Here is a 24,034-nt window from a genome sequence, read left to right as displayed (position 1 = left end):
GCTTTATTAGTCCCCTCGGGTGAACTGTGCTTGGACAGCTGCCAGACACTGCATATCGGCACTACTTCAGTTTATCAGTATTATGTCCAAGAACACCTCAACACTACGAACCGGGAATCGAACCACTGACCCTCGGTTCCTGCCGACTGATCCAAAATAATTGATTGGATCAACTTTTAAAGATCACACATGTTCAAGGCATAATGTTCAGCTTTAAATAATATCTAATAATAATAATAACACAGGCTATTTTTTTTTACATTAATAAAAAATATATATAATAATATTCAGTTCAAAATGTTTTGAGGCACATTCATTCTTATTGTTCCTATTTGATAATACTTGACTATCACTATGTATATATTTGTAGTTTACCTCACATGCTGTCTACTATCTAACTGTAAAGCACTCACTATGTGTATCACCTACCTGCAGGGGCCCTTTATCTGTTATGCGCCTGATGTCTCACAATCTGTCTATAGTCTGTATATATCACCTCTAACATTTGATGGACACCTGGTACCACTGGGAGTGTGTCACTTTTTCACTTTAAGCACAAAAATCACACTTAAAATCACACCTTTCTGCTGCCGACACTACGATGTTGCTGGGCAGCCTACGCCTGTATACAGCAAAGCACCATCCTCCTCACACTGTACACAAGAGTGACAGACACTGGCAAGAATGTTGACACTGTGCTGTAAACGTGTCTTTAGACGTGTCAAAAACAAGATCAATTGTGTGACATCATTAGGGATCTTCAGATCAAACTATTTAGGTCTCCATCTAAGGCTTTACTGGAGTCAGATAGGTTTACATACTGACCTGTCTGGGAGAGCCCCTTTCTTATGCTGAGCAGCATAAATCAGCATCTTTGCCTTTTTTGACAAGAGAGTGAAGATACACAGAAGTAAGGAAAGAAATGATATGCAACACATGCGCATAGCCTTAATTGAAACAGGGGTGTTTCACAACATGCATACATACTATAAACCTGTGGGTCTCAAATGCGATCGCCAGCTGCAGAAATGTGTTTAAATTTTTAACCCTTTCATACATGAATTATGAGAACCTCAGTCGAGATTAAGTGTTTTTATTCCTCTCTAGGCATGAAAAAAAACAACGCAATTACAATTTTTAATGAACCTATTTTTCATGGAGTTACAGAAAAAAAAATGACTTTTTCACAAAAAACAAAACAAAACATGTATTTAACAAACCAATGGCAGAAAATGATATATTGTGTGAAAGCTATGAAATAAAAAAACATGTTAATGCTAATTAATAATTCATACATTTTAACATATTCTAACAATGTTGAACCTAGCCACTGACCAATGAGCTGCGAAGTTTCTAGTTTTTCCTACAAAATAAAATACTGTCCATGGCTCTACTACTGTATCCTTAACAGCTTCTAAATAGCTGTCCACTGTACAGTGGTGACCACTATGCATGAAAGGGTTAAGGTAGTTTTTTTGGCATTTTTACTTGATAGATTAGGAGCAGAGAAGCAGGCAGGAAACATGGGGAGAGAGAAAGACAGGGTGTAAAATTCAACAAAGATCCCAGCTGGACTCAAACCAGGGGCGTTGCAGTTTACGTGGCATTCCCAACATCATTAGGTTACAGGCACGCTCCAAAATTTATGTTAAATCCTAGTTCGGAAAAGCTACATTCTACATGTATCTGGCAAGAAGCAAGACAGAAGATAAGCCAAAATGCACCCCTTAATTTAAAATAATAGCATTTGAAGTCTTTGGTATGAATATTTCACTCAGCATAAACATCATGTAGTTCAGTAAAGAGCTGGAAAAAGAATATATATCACACATAGTTTGGACAACCCTCAAAAAGGAAACTGGACGTTGGAGGGTTTTAAGTGGTATCTGTTTCTAACACATATTGTCTCAACCAGCTTTTACTGTGAGCAGCAGCGTCCTATAACGATTTCATCTGTTTATGTTTACTGTTCATGTGACCTGTGGTAAGTCGGTTTCTTAATTGCTGTTTCGGTGGTCAAGAACAAACCCTGAACCTCAGCTCTTGTGACGGCACAAACCAGGGTTGCATGAAGCGCTCAGAAGAAAAGGAAATGGAAAAATGGAAAGAGTCTGCTTCCAGCAAAACAGAGCTAATTCCATCTGCTGATGGTCATGAGATGATCAAAAGCACCAAAGCAGCTGTTAAAATAGACTCTGTGGTGAGATAGTTTTCTCACCCGATCTAGAGAAGTGTCGTAGAAAGAGTCAGAAGTTATTAGTCTCCGTCAATACACATTCAAATATGACTGAGTTAATGGTAATGTGACATTACATGTTCATCCTGGGAGGCAGCGCAGTGCTACAATGTGACAGAGGAAGGTGGCATTTACACACTTAATGGAAATGCACTGTGCTATTATTTTTGTATAATAATTGCCAAGTGCGACAGAGATAGGGATGCTTACAGTGACAGCAGCGGAACTAGAAAAATGCATCTGATGTAAAATGTGTGTCACTCGCTCCCTCATACACAATGAGCAATAAAAGCGGGAGAGAAAGAAAGAAAGCAACAAGACATGACCAAAAAGGCAGTGAAGGAGAAAAACAACAACAGAGAAAGCTGCAGGCAGAGATGCTGCTGTATCCATTTTTGATGAATGTATGGCTTGCTGCACACACACCCACACACACACACACACACACACACCGTACCTTATTAATACTAATGGAAAGATGCTATTATAATAAAAGCATTGTGTCAGGTGATGGGCACAGCATGAGGCTGAGGACATGGAGAAATCACACCCATGTAAACACCAGCAAACCTTTTAACAGAGAAGAATATGGCACACCCACACACACACATACACACACACACACAGACACACACCCACAGACATAATAATAATAATAATACTGGAAGGACTGTTCGTTTCTATTAACCTTAACGTTACTAATTTCGCCCCTAAAGTTGCAGTTACTGAACATATTAAGCAACAAACAAATCCTGTACTTTTAGATAATTGTAAAATTCATTAATTCCCAAACTTACTGTTGTTCTGTATCAGTTATAAATATTACAGAGGCAAGAAAAAATCAGAGAAATATTTGGAACTATCTATCTATCTAACCTTGACCTAGTAAAGGCCTTAACTTTTACTGCAGCTTGCACACACACACACACACACACACACACACACACCACACCACACCACACGCAGACACACTTCAGTGCACAGGTAACAAACATTTTAGACATCCATAATTAAAGGTCAACAGTGTGGTGCAAACAGATATTGAGAGGAAGTCTGTGTTTATGCTAATGCCTTGTCAGGCAGAGAGGCCAGCGACTCTCTGACACCATCTATTAGTAATGAGACAAGATCGCAGAAATGCACTGGGTATGAACCAAACAATGCTGCTTCTGGCAAACAATGGGACGAGACAGCCAGCTGAGTGAGTGCTATGAAATCGGTCTGCGTGTGCAAGCAGAGTTTTGAGGGGGAGCGGGGCATGAATGAATTTGTTTGTTTATTGATGTTTGTGTTTTGTGTTTGTCTCAAAGCAGTGGTCTTGTCTGACCTGTTTGTAAACATGCTTGTACACGAGTGGCAACCAACCTGCAGTAATGTGCAGGCAGCTGAAATGCAGCAAGAGGGGGAAGTCTGCCAGGAGATGTCGAGGCACATGAGGCCTCTACAGAAAGGCAACCCAAAATATACAAATTATGATCTGAACAGTAAGATCTGTTTTTAAAATGTAGTTCACATTTTTTTAATATTTTTTATCTGGGCCATTTATTGATCTAATCAATAGCTAACCCTAACCACTGCCCTCTCTGGATGAGCTGTAGTAACCTGGTTTATCCTCCAATTTTTCATGTAGTGCCATCATTAGGTCTGAAATTTAAAAATGTCCAATAAGTCAATAGCATTTTTAGCATGCTGATATGCTACACTATGATGGTGAACACAGTAAAAGTACTACTTAGTACTTTTGATTCCTTGTTTCTCTGACAACATACGCTGGACTGATACCATGATATATGCTGAATAAACTTTAATAAGTTTATTAAAGTATTGACTGATATGTATCTATCAGTTACACAGCAACATCATCTTCCATCTGGAGTGTGTTGTTTTAGGGCACCTGGTGCACCTTTTAGTTTAGTTTTTGGTCTCTACTAGCTCCTGTTGTTTAGCAGCTGGTTCCATGGCTAAACAATGAGCTCAAACTCAGAGTCAAAGTCCATGAAGCTAAGGAGAGCTGCAGATTCAAGTGGTAATTGTCTGCAGGCTCGGCACTACAAGCCACTTCATCATTTCCTTCCCTGTTAACATAAAGTGTATTTCAGCTGCATCAGGGAAAATCAGGACTTTCTCTAAGGTCCATGCTCCAAATATTTAAAAGAATTTTTTATGGCGTTTTTTAATTTGATAATATCAGTAGAGAAGAGGATGGTAAACACAGGAGAGGGGGAGGGGCAGCAAAGGTCCCCAGCCGATCTCAAACTGGGGTCGCTGTGTTTATGCGGCCTGAGATGTAACCATTCAGCTCCTGAGGTGCTCCTATGGTCCACGTTTTGAGAGGGGGTTGCATTTCAGTAAGTTAGGCTCAACCTGACAATCTGAGTCCTTTAAAATATCTAGATTATGCCTGTGGTCTGGGCACATGCACAACAATGACCTGACGATGTTCTTTATTCTACTGTGCAGGCTTGCAGCCAGTCTTTATGCTGAAAAAACAAGCAGAGACAAAAAGTGATGTCCTGCTGGTAGTGATATCATTATGCTGTGTCCTGTCTGGACAAGGGGCTGGAGTGAGGTCAGGGTGATGGGGTATAATCTCTCAAATGAATAGGTTTGTGTGTGTCCTAATGTGTGTGTATGTGTACGTGTTTTTTGTCTCGCTGATTGTGTGTCTCCAGAAGAGTGTATGTGGGCATCTCTATTTGTGTGTGTGCGTAGGATTAGCGTGCCTCTCCAGTCCTCTGGCTGTAATCAGACAGGACATTGGCTCCATGACGGCCCACAGCCCCCACCACCACCCACTGTGGGAGCGCCTCTTTCCCTTTCACCCTGTCATTTGTGTTTGGCTGCCAGTGTTGGGACCTTGGTGGTATGTTAAGAGTTAAAACAATTATTCTTGCTCACATCACAGTGTCCTTTTTAAAAATGTAGCTTTCAGTGGAGAGTTTGGGGAGACAAAGATTGCAATTTTGATCCTGGCACGTGATGGTCATGCTATGCAGATTGTTAGACCAGACTACTTTTTAATGATACATGTGTTTTTCATTTCTTTTAGTGTAATTATGTTTTATTCAAAACTGGCACTGAGTCGTTAAACTCTTCTAAAAGCGAGAGTCCAGCATGAGAGGAAAAGATAAGGCAGCTTCTTCTGAGTGACAGTTTGACAGATATACAACCATCTCTGATCAGGTTAGTTTGAGCCCCCTGACCCTCGACTGGGCTGTCTGTCGTTAGTTTGACCCTTGAACTCTGCCTTTGTCTCTCAGATGCTACATGCTGGACAACCCAAGCACACCCACCTCTTATCCTTGACAGCCCTTATGCTCATATTAAGATCTACTTCAGTGATTTCAGGGGTGTTTCAGCCATAAACTCTCATTTAGGGGGAAATTAGCTTGGGTCTGAGTCTTGTTACTATACTGTGCTTAACAGCATTAGACCATTCTTGTGGCTTTTAAATAACAGCAAGGATGGATAGTACCATTCAAATAAACCTCCACAATCCTACTTTGTTGCACCATCTGTAATGGCTAAACATTTATTGTTTTACATTATTGTCCTGCCATTGTGCTGTCCTATTAGTGCCATGCAGTACTTACTGTTTCAAATTACATATACTTAGACCTAAGTATATTAACATATGCTTGGAAAAAGGTTTTATGCATCTCTCAACCCAGTTTATAAGGATGTCCTCTCAACTTCTGAATCTCACTTGGTCAACCACCCTATTGAGGAAAAGAAAAAAATCCTCCAAGATCGTTACCTGCAATTGTAATATGTCTTTCTAAACTTGACAATTACATATTATTCAAGCTGCTTACTCGTGCCATGCTGGTCAGGACTAAGCTGTTGCCCTTTACTGCCACAGAGACGGAGCACCATCAGACCCATAGAGATGAACCGTAATCAACTTTACCAATTACACTCCATCTCAGACCACTTATTCCACGCAAAATGGCATCATTAATGCTAGACATCACACAAATGCCTTTCAGAGTTCTGTAAGAGACTCCAAATACTCATTTATATATTCAAACCAATGGTTTAGACTGTAATGAAATAAGCCATAGATAAGCCTTTGATGTCTTTAAAAAAGCTTGTTTTACAGGAGGAATTGCTCTGCACGGGGCAACAACTTAAACATAGAAGTCAGCAGAAACAAAGGTCCTCAACAACGCTTTAGTCGCTATACAGAAATTTAGGTCTCGAGGCCAAATGAGTGACATTTTAAAATGTCAGTCTTTCTTTTAACATGCGATGTCTTGACACACATAAAAACAGATGTGTGTGTATGTAGTTGTCTTGTTCTCATGGACTAGTTAATGTGGATTTGGTGAATATCTGGCGAACAAGTGGAGGGGTTAGTAGTGTGTGTGCAGAAGGGGTGGGGGAGATAACGATAAGCACCACTTAGGCTCTTTGATCACAAAGGTTCATCAATCTACTGTCTGACCAGTGTGTCTGAGAAAGTCTTCTACAGATGGATTAAAGTCTTCCACACACACACGCATGCACTCACACACATGCTGTGTTTAATATTACTTTTCCACCTTACGCAAAGCTTTATTCTTCCAGCTAACTCCCAGCTGTACAGAGGTCATGGCAGGGCTCTGTTACTGTACAAGTAAGCATGAAGCGATGCAATCTATCTTCAGAGCTAGAGGCCCTCTGAGATCTCATTCTTTCCTCCCCCATCTCCCCATCTCCTCAATCCTGGTCTGAGTTTGTCTGGAGACGAAGGGTTAAGGAGGAACAGACCCTCTGAAGAGTAGCCTGCTTAACCTCTGACCTCATGGTGTATGAGAGAAAGAAAGAAAGGAAGAAAAGTAGAAGGAGAGAGAGGGAGGTCTGACAACTTGTAACAGACATACAACCATGTAATTAAATGGAAGTACACTACTGGAAGTACACTGATTAAACAAACCTTGAAAATAAACTTGTCCTTGTTACATTAATTTGTTCTTTCAAAATAAGAGTGTTGTAAACACTGAGCAGGTGTAAGAGGTGAACTTTGTTCTGAGAGACACAGAAATATGAGAAGCCAAAAGTGAGGAAGAAAGGAGAATGGTGGTTTGGAGAGGAGTCTAAAAGGGGGACCACCAACCCAACCCCACCGCTCTTTCTTTATCCTCCATCCCGGCAGACCCCTCCCCTCTCTGGGCAGCAGGTTGTCAGTGAGGAGATCCAGCTGGTGAAGACTGGAGATGCCAAACAACCTGTCAGAGATAAGAAGAGGCGAACAAGGTATGCACAGCACCCGCACCACTCTGGGGGTTTGCGGCAGAGTGGAAGACACTGGGGTCCCTTACACTTGATAAGACATTGTTACAGTTTAAACAATGCTCTACATTGCTGAGATTGTTTGACACTTCTTGAGCATACATTTGAGAAAAAGTGCAGGCTACTGTTATTATCAGGTCCTTCATATTGATACATGCTGTGAAGCTGATAAACTGCACTGCACTGAAAAGAGTTTCCACTCACAAGGTGCTGCACTTACTTTAAATAACCCCATGGGAATGTTAATAGTTAGTCTCTGCTGTGTTTGTTGTCTGGTCACAAAGAAAAACATCACAACCAATTGATTTACGCAAAAATCTCTAAAATTTATTAGATTTCTGTTTATAAATCTGTCTTTATCTCCATAGAACAGAAGATTTGTTTATCACAGCTATTGACCATCACTTCTGGAGGGTGGAGATGGAGGTTGAAACCAGTAACAAATATTTCTGAACAATACTGTCTTGTTTCACAAGTCAACAACAAACTAATCTTTACAAATCTGGAGTAATAAATACTATTGGCAGGAACAAGGCTATAAAACACAAACATCTTTACATCTCATTGTCACGCAAACACACACACGCACACACATACACACATCAAATACATATTGAGGAATGATGAGGATCTGCTCTCTGCTTAATGATGATTTGTAATGTTAGAGCACCATCTCACGTGTTACTGCATGTAAAACACCTGGGCAGAAATATAAAAAAAAAAACAAAAGACTCATTACACAAAAAGAACCCAAAATCTCAGCTTGCACCTATTTTGCACAAAAGGAACCACAAAGGTTTCTTTACAGTTAGCTACAATGAAAGTACTATCCAAATTGAATGGAAATGTACAAAATCCAATCTCACTGAAGAAATTAATGGAGTAATGTTGTGTGGATATGACCTGTTTAGATGAATATTAGCACATTTACAACACTGTTTCTTTGCATTGGCTGAGAAATCCCTATGTATGTTAAGGATCAACACTAGACTCATGAATAATTCAGAAACAAACAAAAAATGGGCCAACATGAGCACACGGAAAACACGCTGCACTCCAGCTATAACTGGTGAGCTGGGGATAAAAAAGGAGCATGTGGTCATTGGTTGGCTGTCAGTGAACAGAGAAACCTGATTGGTCAGCTGGGGGTGACTGGGAGGACAACGGTGACAGCTGTGTGACGCTGAGTTGTTCATTTACCCAGAATGCAGTGGAAACAGTGTTTACAGGTCCTTCAGCCTGTAGCGTGGTCTAAACAAACTGTTTATCTCTATGGTGCAGAGCCCGCAGCTACTACTGCCTGTCTCATTGGAAATTAACTCATAGCATCTTTGAGCTGAGCTGACATAGGCTCTCACACACACGCGCACGCACACACGGTCAACTCATGCCTTTTCTCCTCCCCTGGGACTGAGCATGGAGCTTCGCTAAAGAGAAAAAGTGTCTGCCTCAGGCTCAGCTGTGAAAGCTGAGATTATTTTGGTCAGTAAATGTTACTGCCTGCCTGACGGTGGGTCACAATTTACATCCTTCACGATGCAAAGAGTGGGAGTCATTGGGAGGAAAACAGCCTAGTGCTGTTCACATTTGTCATTGTCTGGCCTCAGCAGGGCTCACAGTGCAAACATTTGGATGACACCAGTCTTTGGGTTATAGAAAGACAACAAAGTACAACTCAGATTGTGCTGCTCAGACTCTTCTTCAGTGTCTTTAAGCTTCATAAATGTCCATGTCCACTGCTCTATCCAGCACAGGGGAGAAACATGACAGAAACAGGTGGGACCTCTTCACACAACACAAAGTCACACTTGTCACAACAATGTTACAAAGGTAACTATATATTTAGTCTGTGTATGGTGCAGCATCGTTCAGAAGAGAAGGAAGGGTCTTTGTGTTTGAGACAAGCAGTCTCCGTCCACTAATCAATCTTACAAACATGTCCTCTGCTTTAGTTAGGAGGCCGCGCTCCATTCTGGGACCCCACATCTGATGTGTGTGTGTGTCTCTAGTGTGTGGTATAGAGGAGGAGACAGGCTGGGGGTGTAGCGTGGATACTCTCTGAGAGGAGGGCTGAGCTGCCTGCTGTGAATATTTTGGGAGGTTTGCGTTGAAGGTCCAGAGCTCTGGCTCTGATAAGGGTTGTGAGCGACATGTTCTCCTAGCGGTGGAGAGCTCTGGTGGGCTATACCGCTGAGACGAGAGCCCTGAGGGCTGGAGCTGTAAGGGGGGTGAGGGGTGTAAGGTGGGTATGGCTCCATGGGGGTCATTGCAGAGGGGAGCGGGCAGGTATATGACCACGATGTACAGTTGAGTTCATCCAGTCTGGGTTCAGAGGCAGCGAACATGCAGGCCTGGCGCTGTCCCATCTCTGAGCTGTAGGGGGAGTCAGTGAGACCCGAGGCAGGGTTGTTGGCTAGAGGATGAGGGTAGGAGGAGGGGTGATAGTAAGACTCGCCCTCACTCGGAGAACTGCAAGTGAAGGGTTTCTTGTAGGAGTGCTGGCGGTTTCCTGGAGAGCAGTTCTCCTCTACTGCAGAGAGACAGAGAGAAAATATTGTGTTGATTTTCTTTCTCGTTTGACGTTAATGACAAGTGAGAACTGAAAAAGTTCCAGCTCAGAGTTTCCAACTCTCTCCTGCAGAGAGATGTATGTGTTTTAATTAAACTACACAGATTCCCCTGAGTTGCACTGATGATTGGTTGAGCAATCACGTTAGTGTAATCAGAGCACTGTTTCTCAGGTTGAGTTTAGTAGCTAGCCTAGAAATGATTGACTTTTGGCCACCATTTGTAAAAATAATCTTGCCTGATGGAAACATCTCTGAAGGAGGACGATGGTAAAAATAATGATAATGATGTGTTTACAGTGATGGATTAACTCAGATCTTGATACTGCCTGAAAGTTGACAGTCAGCTTGTTCAAAGTAAACATAATCTGCAATAAATATGGATAGTTAAAGTCGTTGAGTCACTGACTAATATTTTATAATTGGATATAAGGAGACACCAGGAGGTATAACTGTTGTCATACAATAGTAATTTTAATTAGCCACAAAAAAATTTTAAAGTGAAAAAATACATAACTATTTCCAATATTCTAAAAATGTGCGATAACAATAATTTAATGGATATAAAAATTTGTGAGGATTATCTGCACTCCTGCTTTCCTGACAGGGAATTATTTTTCTAGCTTGAGTAAAAATCTTCCACACAGTGCACTGAAGGCAGAGACACACACTTTACTCCTACCTTTTCTCTTGGTGCAGTGGTAGCCCTGTGGCTGTTGGATGTGCTGCAGGTGAGGCAGGGTGTAGTGCGTGGGTGGAGGGCTCAGCAGCTCCTGAGGACTGCTGCTGCTCAAGTCGTTCTCACAGCTGTAGGGAGACCCAGCGGCCTCAGGAGAGCCCCGCAGACCACGACCCTCCCCGGCGAAGGGACTGCCAGTGGAGCAGGCTCTCTGACGCACAGTGCTGCGGGGGACCACCGGATAGTCTTTACTGAAACAGGAGGAGAGATGATTTGAGAATTACAGCAGGTGCAACAATTTCAATCTAATGTCATTATTATAGTTATACAGCAATAATAAGAGGTTATGAGAGGCTTGAATTTTGCCTTAGTAACTTGTTTTATCCTTGTACGTTCTGTAAAGTCTGCTTAGCTGTTTTCCATCCTTTCAGGTTCGATCTCTCTCTGTACACACTGCCCTCTTTGTGAACTCAGTGATACGTAGGGGACAGCGGGCTACATCTCCCTGAGTCTCACTGAGATAGTGACACACACACACAGAGCTGCAGTGAGATAATTCACCGCTCTAAAAATAAACATCCCTCTGTGTGTCACTTCAGATAGAGTCCTCTCCTCTCCTCTCCACCAACTGCAGCATCACAATAACACAGGGATGATGCATTTAATACCCCAGTCTCTCCCTCCCCTCAGTAACAGCCTCTCCCATTGGCTTGCTGAAATCTATAAACTGCTGCCACTGCGCTTCAATGGAGCTTAGTTGAGCACGCAAACAGACACCATATAGGGCCATCAGCTGATCAGCAGTGAAAATCTAATAGAGCAGCAGCAACGTGATATCATCTATCCATCAATGCAGCGCTGTGGCTGGTCTTCTGTGTTTGTGCTGCATGTTCTGGATGAGGTTTCAGGCTGAGATCAACCTTCAGGTGACAATGGCTCACATCTCTTAAGACCACTTGGCTCTGATTACAAACACACAGTCACATCTTACACCATATGTACCTCATCATATCAACCCTCCCCTCTAGCTGAGGGAGGGAGAAAGAGAAGAATAGAGCTAGTTTCCTGTCAGTGCTCATGACAAGCAGATACTGGAAACACACACACACGGGAACGGAGCTCACCCTTGCAGCTTGGCCATGCGGTGCAGCTCATTGTCGTCGCTGCCTCTGAAGCCCTTTGCAAAGGGATTATTCTCGATCTTCAACTGTGTGATCTGAGGACAAAACGTAGAAAACCTTTAACTCTGGCAAAAGTGTTACATCACAGGACATGCAGCGGCCCAAACAAACACAGGGTTTCATGCATGCACAGACAGACATAGCCACAGAAACACATTATGTTTTTTAACTGTTCTTTTCATTGACTGAAAGTCAATAGTTTACTATTAGGCAGGGCTGCTGCAGATGTTAAAACCTGCCCTGCCGAAGCTGTGCACAGCCAACATTCCTCAGCCGCTGACGTTTCTAACGGAGCGGACAGTGTTCTCGCCAGCTGACACAGAATAAACTGTTTACCCAAACAGTCGCCAGGATTAAGGATTTCAGGCCAAAGCTTTTAGAGGTCCAGAGCTGGGAGCTTTGATGTCCTCAAACTTTTCTCAGTGATGTCATGGAGGGAAACCTTCCTGTTTTGAAGCATTTCATTTGGCTAAAGACCACGTCCATCACACAGCAGGCAAGTGGTCTGGAGATCTGACACAAGCTCCATTCCAAACAAACTTTGAAGTGCTGGTAATACTGATACCGACCTCCACCGCACTACTGAATCAAGTGCTATAATATCTATACAGTACAAAAAATATATAGGTGTATGCAAATCTGATGCCAATAATATACAGCATTTACATGTGATGGAGCTATAAAGTTTTTTTCCCATAATACCTGAGCTGTATTATATAAATGTAATAGTTTAGAGACTTTAAATTAAATTGTGCTGTACTCAAAACTACTTTATCCTGGAAACTACTAGGTTACTGCTACAATACAAACCTGAAGTGAAGTTTAAATAATGTGTGTATTTATTTTATTACACTCATTTACTACTTCATATTTTTAAAGACATTTTAATAAAACAGTAATACAGCTGCAATAATTATATAAAACTACCATTAACTATTATTATCATCAATGATGATATGATATAGTATATATAACAGTTAAAGAAAAAAGCAATTGCAAATGTTTGAAGGAAAATTATTATATATACTGTAGTTTATTTGTGTAAGTTATAAAAAGTGATAAAACCAAAGCTATCGTCAGCAAAGTGGCTTAAAGCTTGAGCAAGCTCTCTTTCTAGCATGTGCTGAGAAACCGGATCTGCCAAAACCACGGAAAGAAACAGGTCATAACTGACCAACACACATGTTATATTCACACACACACACACACACACTAATAATTTATTTTTGGATATGTTTACAAATACTGCATAAGGACGCATAAACAAAGAAGATGAAAATTGACTTTCTGGATATAAGATACAGCCAGTAATACAAACAGAGAAAGGGTGTGTGTGTGTGTGTGTGTGTGTGTGTGTGTGTGTGTGTGTGTGAGACAGACACCAGTGACCAAAGGCAGAACTTCACTACACTTATATAACTAGAGACAAATTTAAGAGTGAAACAGATCTGATTTACACACACGACTCTGAGATCCATTCTTTCCAGAAATGTCGGCATAATGCTGAGGAAGCGTCTTCAGCCTGCTCACTTCATAGACACTTCAGACACCACCACTGAATTCTTATAACATGGCTACAGGGACTCTGTCTGTGCTATTTACAGCTCACAGTGACCTTACATTTCATACAACCTCCATTACTTTGGTGTCGTTGTTTTTCCTATAAAGGGGTTTAGGTGGCACTATTATAAACATAAAGGATGTGGGTCTACCTTGTGGTTCTGGTAGGACGTCACAGCGATGAAGGCAGTCTCAGAGAAGACATGGGTACAGAAAGCTGTGTTTTTTGATCCGAAGCCGTTGTTCTCGTCCGCCTTGACAATATGGAGACGAGGCTGGTATTTGTGCATGGAGTTGAGTATTATCTGAACAGAGAGGAGAGATTGAGAAGGTGAAGCTGACAGATCTGTCATGTTGTCAGAAACCCACTAGCAGATGTCGGGACCTGGACTGGAGGCCAGGTGGAAAGTAAGCCCACCTCAAGTCTGGATACCCAGATGTCTTGGCTGAGATGCATCTTTAAGGCAGAGATCATGGTTTACATATTAGGAGTATCTCACTGAAATCCAGAGGCAAACTCATTTTTTATTTATCTCCCTCCCTCCAAATCTTTGTAGCCATCAGTTTAAAACCTCTCTGGGGACAAGTCCTGCGTGAAAGATGTTGGATGAGCTTTTTGGTTTGAAAAGTCTTATTTCTTATTAAGGTCTATCTTAAATCAAAGTGATAGGGAAGCATACAGCACATTATACTCACTAACCGTATCAGAAGAATGTGAGTTCTTTTCAACTACAGTCAGACCAAATCAGCACATGTTCAGCAACATTGTGAGTTAGAATAAAACCTCTATAAAGCTCTTACTCTGGCTCAGGTTACAGCAGGTGACCACCTGTATCATTTGTTGTTTATCCAAAACGTTGTAACCCTGCTACATTTGGCTTGGATGTAAAACTATAACAACTCTGTGCATTCCAGTCGAAACTATTTCCCACGACACCGACAAATCCTCAAGTGGGTTTTTTTTAAAACCGGATCCCGGCCCCTCTATGTGTGGACGCACAAGGGGCGCGTCTGTTTATCCAGGGGGGCTCCGTTTAATCGCAGTGACGTGTCTGACGGTGACACACACTAGCTGATGGACTTTCACCGAAATCATTAAGTCTAATTTACAACCCTGAAAAAAAAAAAAGTCTTATTTGTGTTTGCTTGTGCGCGCCCGCATGCGCAGACCAGTCACCTGCCCGGAGCCACAGGACGCAGTGAGTGCAGTGTGGCTGTATTTTGGGTCATAATTCTTCTTAAACTAAAACATAACTTGGTACTAATTCATTTAAAAATGCATATATGGATATTTGACACTGATTAATGATTTCGACATTTTATTTGGAGTTGCCTTGATCTTTCTAGAGGACATGCACTCCAATGATTTTTCAAATTCCCTTTCTGTCTGCAGAAGTCGATATGAGCTACAATCATATTATATTGTTATTTAAAAAAAAAAGACGGTCTCACATGTCCAAAGGGGTCCAGGTGGTTGTTGGTGAGTTTGAGCTTCTGAAAAGAGACGAGCTGGCGGCTCCAGTGCGCTCCGGTGGCTGGAGAGTCCGGATGGACGTAGAGCCTCCCGGGCATGGCGGGCTCTGCCTTTCCCGTTATCGACCTGTGCCGCCAAGAAAATGAAAGGAAGCCCATCAGAAAACAGTGCGGGTCCGACACCCGGTGGGGTCCGAGCGAGCCGCCCTGCTCTGCCCGGCGCCCCGTCTCGCCGCAGGCCTGCGCCTGCGCGGCGCCGCGCTGCCTCCGGCTGCTCGAGGCCTGTGCGGCGCTTTAATTAGACACCAAACGCAGCATGTTTGGCTCAGGTTTCCTCGGACAGCCTCATCTGGAGCGGAGATTAATAGACCCAAATTTACTCGGGCTCCTCAGAAGAAACGGTGTTAAGCTGTGTTGTTTTCAAGCTGAAAACAAACTTCAAATTAACACAAAAATAACAATAAAGGCAACAAAGGATCAAAGAAAGGAGCAGACTCTAGAAATAAGGCTGATAGCGAGATGATTTTAGTTCAGTCCTAAGTTTTAATCTGTGAGTTAAACGTGAGTGAGTTCTCTTTTTGTTTTTACACAACTACAACTAATTAGGGCTGAAAATAACCAAGGTGCTAAAAGTGTTTCCAGCTCTGAAGGAAGAATAAAGGCCTTGAAGAAATATTGATCATAGAGACCTGGCTGCTGTATTTAAAAGCTTCTGTATACCTGTATGTTTAAATGCACTGTAAACGATTTTCGTTGTTTTAACAGTATTTTTACTGAATTTTCAACATAAACTGTGTTCAGTGTGAAACTGTTGCTGTCCAAAAACAAACAAACAAACAAACAAAAAAAAAACATTACTGTAAACATAAATACAGTAATAGCAACTGACCGATCTTAAAGTATCTTAAATAAAATGAATTGAAGAGCAGATTTTACCATTAGATTATATCATAATGTTTAATTTTGAAATAAAGGTTTAGTAGAAAAGAAGAGGGTATGAATTAGGTCTAATATGATGTATAATCAAAGTGCTTACTAAAGTTAGTGAGATTTTTCAGGTATTTAGGAATGATAATTTAATTTTTTAATGTGTAAGTTTTACTTAATGTGTAAGTTTTACTGTCTGCATGTTGATGTTTTTCAAACATAGCACTAATATCACCTTAAAGTTAGCGTAGAAGAACAGTCAGAGGCTAAAATGATCTGTAACGTTATCAACAAGCCACAACTGAGTAACCTAGCTAACACTAGCTAATGCTAGGACAGCACTGCTTGTCAGTCAGTTTGAAGCTAACTTTGTATTATTTGTAGATTTGATTGTATAACATAAGTAGCTATATTTATAGATGTAGACACCTAGAAACCGAAACTTTGATCTGCAAAAACAGCAAAAAGCAAACAGAACTAAGTGAAATGTATTGAAAAGTAGGGAAACAATAAAAAAGGACATATCCTACGAAGTGAGGGAGAGTTCACTGTGCCCAAAACATGCACTGTGTTGAGGATCATTAGTAAACAGGAAAAAATAATAATTTTACAAATCCTTCAGGACAATAACTTTCAGTCCCATAAAATGAGATAACATGTAAAATGGTTAAGTCTGCAGTTTAATGTCATTGCAATTATTCCATGATTCTTAAATGTAGTTTTCTGGGTTGGAGGCAAAACAACAACATCAACAACAACAAACCTGAACCGGTCTTACAGACTGTACGGTCTGTGTATAGTGAGTATGAAACCCCTTTTGTCTGTTGTATTGATCAAAAACTCAGTCTTTTATTCCTCTGGTTAGTTTGATCAAAACACAGATCAACAGTTTTCACACATTAACTCACTCTAAAGTATTTTGATAGTGTATTAGAGAATTTGCCTCAGTTATTAATTAGTATTTTTTTATATTTTTGCTGGACAGGCATTGTCTCCCTACTCCCAGTGATGCCCCCACTCTCCTTAACTGACCTCCTCTACTACCTCCACTCTCCTCACCTGACAGTTCCCCCACCCCCACCTCCACCTCCACCTCCACCCTCATCTTTTTAATGCTGCCATCAGTTCTGAAACTGTTTTAATCTATGCAGATGTTTTTCTATTTTGTTCAAAAGGCTATGCTAAAGCTCCTGTTTGGATGCTTATTTCATGTTAGCTGCATGTTATAAAAAAATGTTAATTTTGTTGTGTCACTTCCACTTTGATAGTGTCTTAACATTGATACTTTTGTCATTTAATGACTGATTTACATAATAACATGCCCTTTTTTGATTGTCCTTTGTTATTTGTTTTACCGTGCAGCGAAATACAGCAACTACTAGATAATTATTGCCAATACGTTACTGTTAATTTGAATAAACATTTAACAGTGTGACAAAAAGAAAGAAATATTAAAATAAGCAAACTAAAAGTCATAACATAGTATAATGGCCACAACATTAGGAACACCTGTCAAGATAATGCCCTCCAGTTAACTCCACCACTGTCACCTCAATAATAAACATATAGTAGAAATATTAGAAATTTCTGACAGTTTCTACAACAACTGAGAAATTATAACCTTCATATAAAATTCATGGCACAGCTGCTGTATTAGTTTGCATTCTTTTGTACAGGTGTACCTAACAAAGTGACCAGTGTAGATTTTGGAAACTAATTTGCTGCCTATTTATAACTGATGGGATCAAATCAGCCACACCAACATAAACACACCAAAACTTTCTCTCTTTAAAATGCCTACAGGCTCGGAGCGCCTCCATTAGTGTCACAGCAACTTTATCCACAGCCCCACGTTTCCGGCCCGTCCCAGAGTAATAACCGAGTGTCTGATGCTCTGAAGAGTCCGAGCACTGACGGATCTCTATGCTCGGGTTTTCCGCTGAATGGGAGACTTTAAAGCGGCCTGTGCCGTCTGTCCGCCCGCAGAGACGGCACAGATTAAACCGGCGGGCAGTGAAGGGGGGAAACACCGGGAACTGGGCCATCCCGGTCTGCAAGAAGGACCCGACCTTTACACGGTGCAGACGCGGGGATGGAGGGTACAAACACAAAATAAGACTTAATCCAGATTTCTATTTGCAGTTACTTTAAGTCAGTTAAGATTTTCTGGGTGGAAAAAATAGTGGAAAATATTGACATGATGACAAGTTCATCACCCTGCTGATTTTTCAGGAAACACTTCCCCTATAGGCGATGATTTAATAATAGTTAGTCTATTTCAATCTATTCAATTCACTGATTTAGCATGGACGACGATCATGTGAGATTATTAATAAACACAAATAATCAATCACAGGGAAGTTGAGCAATGATCTGATGACATTGGAAACAAACACTTATTTGGAACATGGCGCTTTGTTAGTTTACTTTTTGTGTTTGTAGATATATATTATACAAATCTATGATAAATATTAGCGTTTTAAGTACGAACCATTTGTTGTCTGCAAATTTGTAGCGATGATCGTCCCCAGGCACAATGTCCATGAGCAGGATGTATTTGGTTTTTGGGTTGAGGCCTGTGACCTTCACCTTGTAACTGGGAAACATCCTCCTGTAAGGAAGACGTTTGGAAAATATGAATATTGATCTCCCAACATAAGAAGATTTCCAGTATAAAAATACATGAAGTTTGATAATAAAAAATAAACTTCGTATATAAACAGTCTCCTGACCCCCCCCCAGCGACCCCCCCCCCCTCCCCTCCCTCCGGAGCTTCGTGACATGCGCATTGCGCGTTTTGTCCCAGAAGTAAAGCGAAGCAGGACTAGCTGCTTTTTTTGGTTCTGCATGGGAGTAGGTTACTATCTTCACATATCGATGATAAACAAACGTGCTTTTACACAGAAAGTGGAATAAATCCATGAATCCCCACTAGAACCTAAACTGAAATACATCTAGAAACAAGGGTCCATGGCAGAACTCCTGTTAAGTGATGTTCTCGGGTTTACAGAGGGCCAGATACGAGACACGGCTTCATAAAAAACATGATAAATCAAGCACATCCAAAGTCAGAATCTATTTTATCTACTGTAGTGAGTGTATCATTTCTTCCTCCTCCCACCTTCCAGCCTTGGTGATGATCATTTCAGTTCCCACTTCATCAAACTTCGTCCACAGTTCCCTGTCATGAAGGAAAACTTTGATTCCTTCCATCCCCTGCAGCAAAATGAAAACAAAAAGCAGTGCTCACTACAACTGATTTAAAGGCTTCTGGAAATATAATTAAAGCAGGACACAAACCTCCAAATTAATTAATTGTATAGAAATACAATGAATGTATATATCATTAATATTTGATATATATATAGGCCTACATAGTAGTCCATTTACATTTAAATGGAGTCCACTGATTTGTGTTTTTTTTTTTTTAATGACCTTATTCTAAAAAAAAAAAGCAAAAAATACTGAGGTGAGTGTTTTGTTTCCAGTTTCCACATCAGTACCTTATTTGTCTCATTTATTTCGGACATTAAACCGCAGTGATGACGCATGAAGTTAGTTAAATCACAGTAATCAGGAATATTTACATTATGCTCCACAGCACAGCCCGGTACCTGCTGGCTGGACGCTGTCTGCGGTGAAGCTGGCGAGTTGACGGGGTAGCTGTGATTTTCCTGTTTGGTCTCTTTAGGGGAATCCATGCAGTCCGAGTCCGGACGCTCTGCAAGGCCGAACTGGTCCCCTCCGTTTGCCATGTCCCACTGATACACACACACAGAGGTCAGGATCACAGTCTGTGCGTTTGGCTTTGGGCTCCCACACACATCACACACGCTCCCTGCTTTTAGTAAAACAATTGCTGAGTATTTGTTCCATGATAACGAGCTGTGTGATCAGGACTGAACATCTTATAGAATAATATTCATGTTATAGTTAATGTCCTACAGCGACAGTAATCTGAAGCACATCTATTTAGACATGCCAGTCAACAAAAGGTCTGTGAACTAATATTTAATATTCAGTATTTATGTTTAACACATCTAATAAATCATATCTGGGCTCAAATGTGCTCATACTAATGCTGATAGAGATTTTGTGAGAAACTAGATTTGTTAAAGGACACAAAGAGGCTGTTAGTACTTTGTACCCGCGCTCAGCGATATTGCGCTGAAAAAACGATCATGGCTTACATAGAAGACTTCCAGCGACTTAGACTAACATCCAATAACCTCATTAGAAACTTCCACCTAAAAGAAGATTTAATGTGCATGAATGTGCATTATTTTTCTAAGAGAACTACTGGATACAACTTTCATATTTATCTTATATAACAACATAAAGGTCAGACTCTTCTGACTACATATTCATTACATACATATTAACAGATTGATTCAACATCTATTGTCATTTAAATAAAGTGTGAATTGTAAATTAAATTACAAACATCATGGTGCAGCTCCTAAAGTGCATATCACTGACATCCAACAAGCCAACCTCACTGTGTGCCTGGTTTGTGTGTTTTGTGTGCAGGCTTTCTCTGAGGGCCTTTACCTCAAACGCACTGCTCTGCTCTCCCGGCACAAAACACGCACATCCTACTCCTGCGCGCTCTGCTGCAGGCGGCTCGCTCTTTGTGGCTTGCTTTGATTTCCTCCCAGTTATTTATTTTTTTCAAAAATCCAACTGTCCAAATGTTGCAGTGCCTATTCTGAAAAAAAGCACTATGCTTCCCGTGCAGCGTTGAGATATCATCGGGTTGTTTTTTGCTCCGCTGTCCGTCTCCCCTGCGCGCAGATCGCGGCTCGTCCGCTCCGCTGCCTCCTGTCACCGCCAGCTACAGTCAAGGCTGAGATCCATTCAAAGCGGCTGTAATTTCTTCCTCATTTATCTCGCTCCTCTCCTTACTGCCCTCACAGCCCCAGCGGCAACCCTGTTCTGAAGCCCGTTCATCAGAGCCTTCATTACAAATGGAGTCAAGCCTGACTCCAGTCTGCCCTCCCCCTTCTGCGCTCCCTGCGCTCCCATAGGTCTGCACGGTGCATCGGTATCTGTAGCCCAAATCGTCTGTGACACTGGCCAATCCCACACACACACACACACACACGCACACGCACGCGCACACAGGCTGCGCGCATTCGGTCAACGATGATTTATTTTTCAAAAACATTATTTTTTACTTTTCAATGTGTTTTTTTCTCCCGCAGTGTTAAAACTTTCAAATTGTTTCACGCACAATCAAACAGACTGTTTCCTCCCTTTCCATCAGAAATATCTGAATATGTGAAAATAAATAAATAAAATCCACATTTGTGATGTTAACTCATCCCCCAGAGGAAATTAACTCACAGAAAATGGCTGAAAAATATGCAATGATTTGATTTTACTGATGGACACCGTGCTGGACTCGTTACCATAAATACTAATGATAATTAATACCGGTGTCTTAAGTGAATACAACACTAATGTAACCCGTTATTACTCATCAACACACCCAGAGGTAGTGTGCATTTGGTTTGTGTATTTTATGAACTCACGTGAGAGACTATTACCTCACAGCAGATTACGGATTCAGGCCTGTAGCAGCAGTAGCAGCGAGTTGACGCGAGCTCGCATCACTTTGACTGGATTACTGTACATCCTGATAACAGGAGACATCCAGAGTTGAAAGTTGAAGGGGTCACCGCGAGGTCAACATCACTCCATTACCGTTTCTACCGATTTACAGCCGCTCTCTCGTTTCCACGTCACTCCACTCATGCTTACAACGCACGTCTGCTAATTCATAGTGTGTTTGTACAGATTTAAGCATCAGCCTTCTAATAAATTACACTGCATGCCCGCGATGTTGACCACATTTTCATTATAATAGCTTGTGCCGAGATACATAGTCGGTCTATGTATCTGTGTGTGTTGTAAAGATTAATATGCAATATCTTGATTTATTGAGTTTGAATAGAAATACAACAAGACGTCATCAAAGTGTAATCAAATAGCAAAGCCTCCATTCATGTGCGTAAAATGCGCCCTTTTACGCACGAGTATTTTTCGTTCTTTCGCGCACCTGCTTGTACCCATCTATTGTTTCAAAAATAATTCATAGCTGCAGCTTTTTGTTTTAATGTCACACTCACCAGTGAGAGGACCCCGGTTATAAGAGCTCGGTTCACAACCTCTCCTGCAAGACGCAGCAACCGGCTGCTGCAGCAAGAGCGCTTTGCCAATGAGACAGACATGACCTGTGTCTGTGTGTGTGTGTGTGTGCAAGTGCACACACATCAAGTTTCCGATATGCTTTGATACCCTACCCGTTAACCTACCCACCTATATCTATACACACGTCGCTGCTGTTTTTGAGCTGTCATCAGTAACTGTACACACCAAGTGCGTGTTCACTACAAAACAAATATTATCCTTCTACTGGTTATTAAGTCGATTTAAAGTTGTGATAATAAAGTTGCATACACAGAATAATTCGAGCATAAAGAAACACGTCTTGATTTAATTACGTTTAACCAAAAGATTTTTAAGCTTTATTTTGACAGCGTTGATCAGACAACAGTGGGGATACGTCAGCGTTTTGTTACCTAAAATATATAATTTAAGGCATCGCATCAAATGCGTTTACAGAGGGGTTATGTTGAAGGTATTGAAGGCTATAGTCTGTAGGTCAAAGATGTGTCCATTAGCTAAATAAACAGAGCTATGTTTTATATGAAGAAAGATTAATTTGCATTTTTCAGATAAAGCCTCTACAACAAAATACCTTGTATTCAGTATTCGTCTATATATTTTTAATCTCTATTCAGAATGAGACGTCGATGTTCGCCTATTAGGCTGCTCCGTACTCAGAAAGTGAACCTAGCCTTAAAATAACACCTATGTAAAAACTAAATATTATTGAGTAATATACATACTTGCAAGTCTGACTACTGCGTAAATAAGTAATTGCTCTGCAGTCAAACTGAGCAACACGTCGTCTGTTTAATGAACCTTTTGAGCTCAACAGAGAAAGAAAGGTCGATGCAGTCCGTTATTTTGAAAATCGAAATTATTGTGTGTGTTTGTGTATTCCCTAACATACAGTTTCACCAAATACAATTTTGTTCAAATTGAAGTTTATAGCTACACAGAGAGAGCTCTCATGTTATTTGTAAAACTTTTAATGTAGGAATTAAAAACGCAGAAAAGATCACATCGATTTCTTTGGTCACACTGAAACTTCACTAAACAGTCATAGTTGTTGCTATTTAAAGACTCATCAATATGTCAAAAAACTACGAGTTCTTCTTAACACAATAATTACAAAACAGCATTAGTTCCTATTCAAGTATAAGTCACTGAGATAAAACCAAATACATTTCTAATAACCAACAGTCCATCAATTATTAACTGAAGTTAAAATAATTCTCCATATTCCTTCAAATGACTGTCATGATTAAAAAAACTGATCAAAATGTTTCAATAACTTTCTACTTGATTGTGATTGAAGTTATTTGACTAATTTAAAAAAATCTGGAAACTCCACTTTTACATTCGAAGCTTAAACTAAGCTTTAAGGTTAATGTTTAAGTGAGTATTGCTGTAAAAAAGGTTACAATTTGTCACTTAAAATGTTAAGTAAGGAATCTTATTTTCAACTCTTTGCAATACAATCTCTTCAGAGAGGTGAAGGTTTCAATAATACCTGAAATGAGGTGGCAGTTGCTGGACGGCTCATTATTGTCCCATCCTGGCTTTAGCTGATTGGATCCTCTGTTCTCCCTCTGGAGGAAGTGGTGAAGGGGTCCCAGACCTCCTGCACTCAGCAGGTCTGTCTCACACACCTCAAGAGCGAGTGTGTGCATGTGTGTGTGGCATTAGAGGGCAAGGTCAACCCATTTCTCTGCAAACAATCACATCACACAGGGCAAAATACATTCCAACGCCCCCCTGCCCCCAGTTTGTAAGGTGGTCTGATGTGGGAAACAGCGAAGGGTGGGGGTTTGGCAGTGGTCCAGACTGGGCTTCTGAGTCCAGATGAAGGAAAACCTGTTCCACATTAATATGACTTCATATTACACATGTTGGAGAGACTTTGTTTTCTGCACAGGCTTAGTTAAATGTTTTGCTCCTCTTCAAAGTCAAACGGACTTGTTAG

At 41.0% G+C, this 24,034-nt stretch overlaps 1 protein-coding gene across 1 annotated transcript; it reads right to left on the bottom strand.

Moving 5' to 3' along the window:
- Window positions 1-8,408: 8,408 nt before the first annotated feature.
- Window positions 8,409-20,477, bottom strand: tbx5b (T-box transcription factor 5b). Its single transcript, XM_026343588.1, has 9 exons — window positions 20,449-20,477; window positions 19,485-19,658; window positions 19,019-19,113; window positions 18,389-18,508; window positions 14,950-15,097; window positions 13,650-13,802; window positions 11,881-11,972; window positions 10,760-11,007; window positions 8,409-10,040 (listed from the first exon to the last, which is right to left on the bottom strand). Exons 2-9 carry the CDS (start codon window positions 19,650-19,652, stop codon window positions 9,463-9,465), a joined length of 1,602 nt encoding a protein of 533 aa, XP_026199373.1. The 5' UTR covers window positions 19,653-19,658; window positions 20,449-20,477; the 3' UTR covers window positions 8,409-9,462.
- Between the last annotated feature and the right edge of the window lie 3,557 nt (window positions 20,478-24,034).

The sequence above is a fragment of the Anabas testudineus genome, chromosome 9, assembly GCF_900324465.2.
Source record: "Anabas testudineus chromosome 9, fAnaTes1.2, whole genome shotgun sequence".
Taxonomy (NCBI): Eukaryota; Metazoa; Chordata; class Actinopteri; order Anabantiformes; family Anabantidae; genus Anabas; species Anabas testudineus.
The sequence above is the reverse complement of the archived record's forward strand: the minus strand, read 5'-3'. Positions and strand labels throughout refer to the sequence as shown.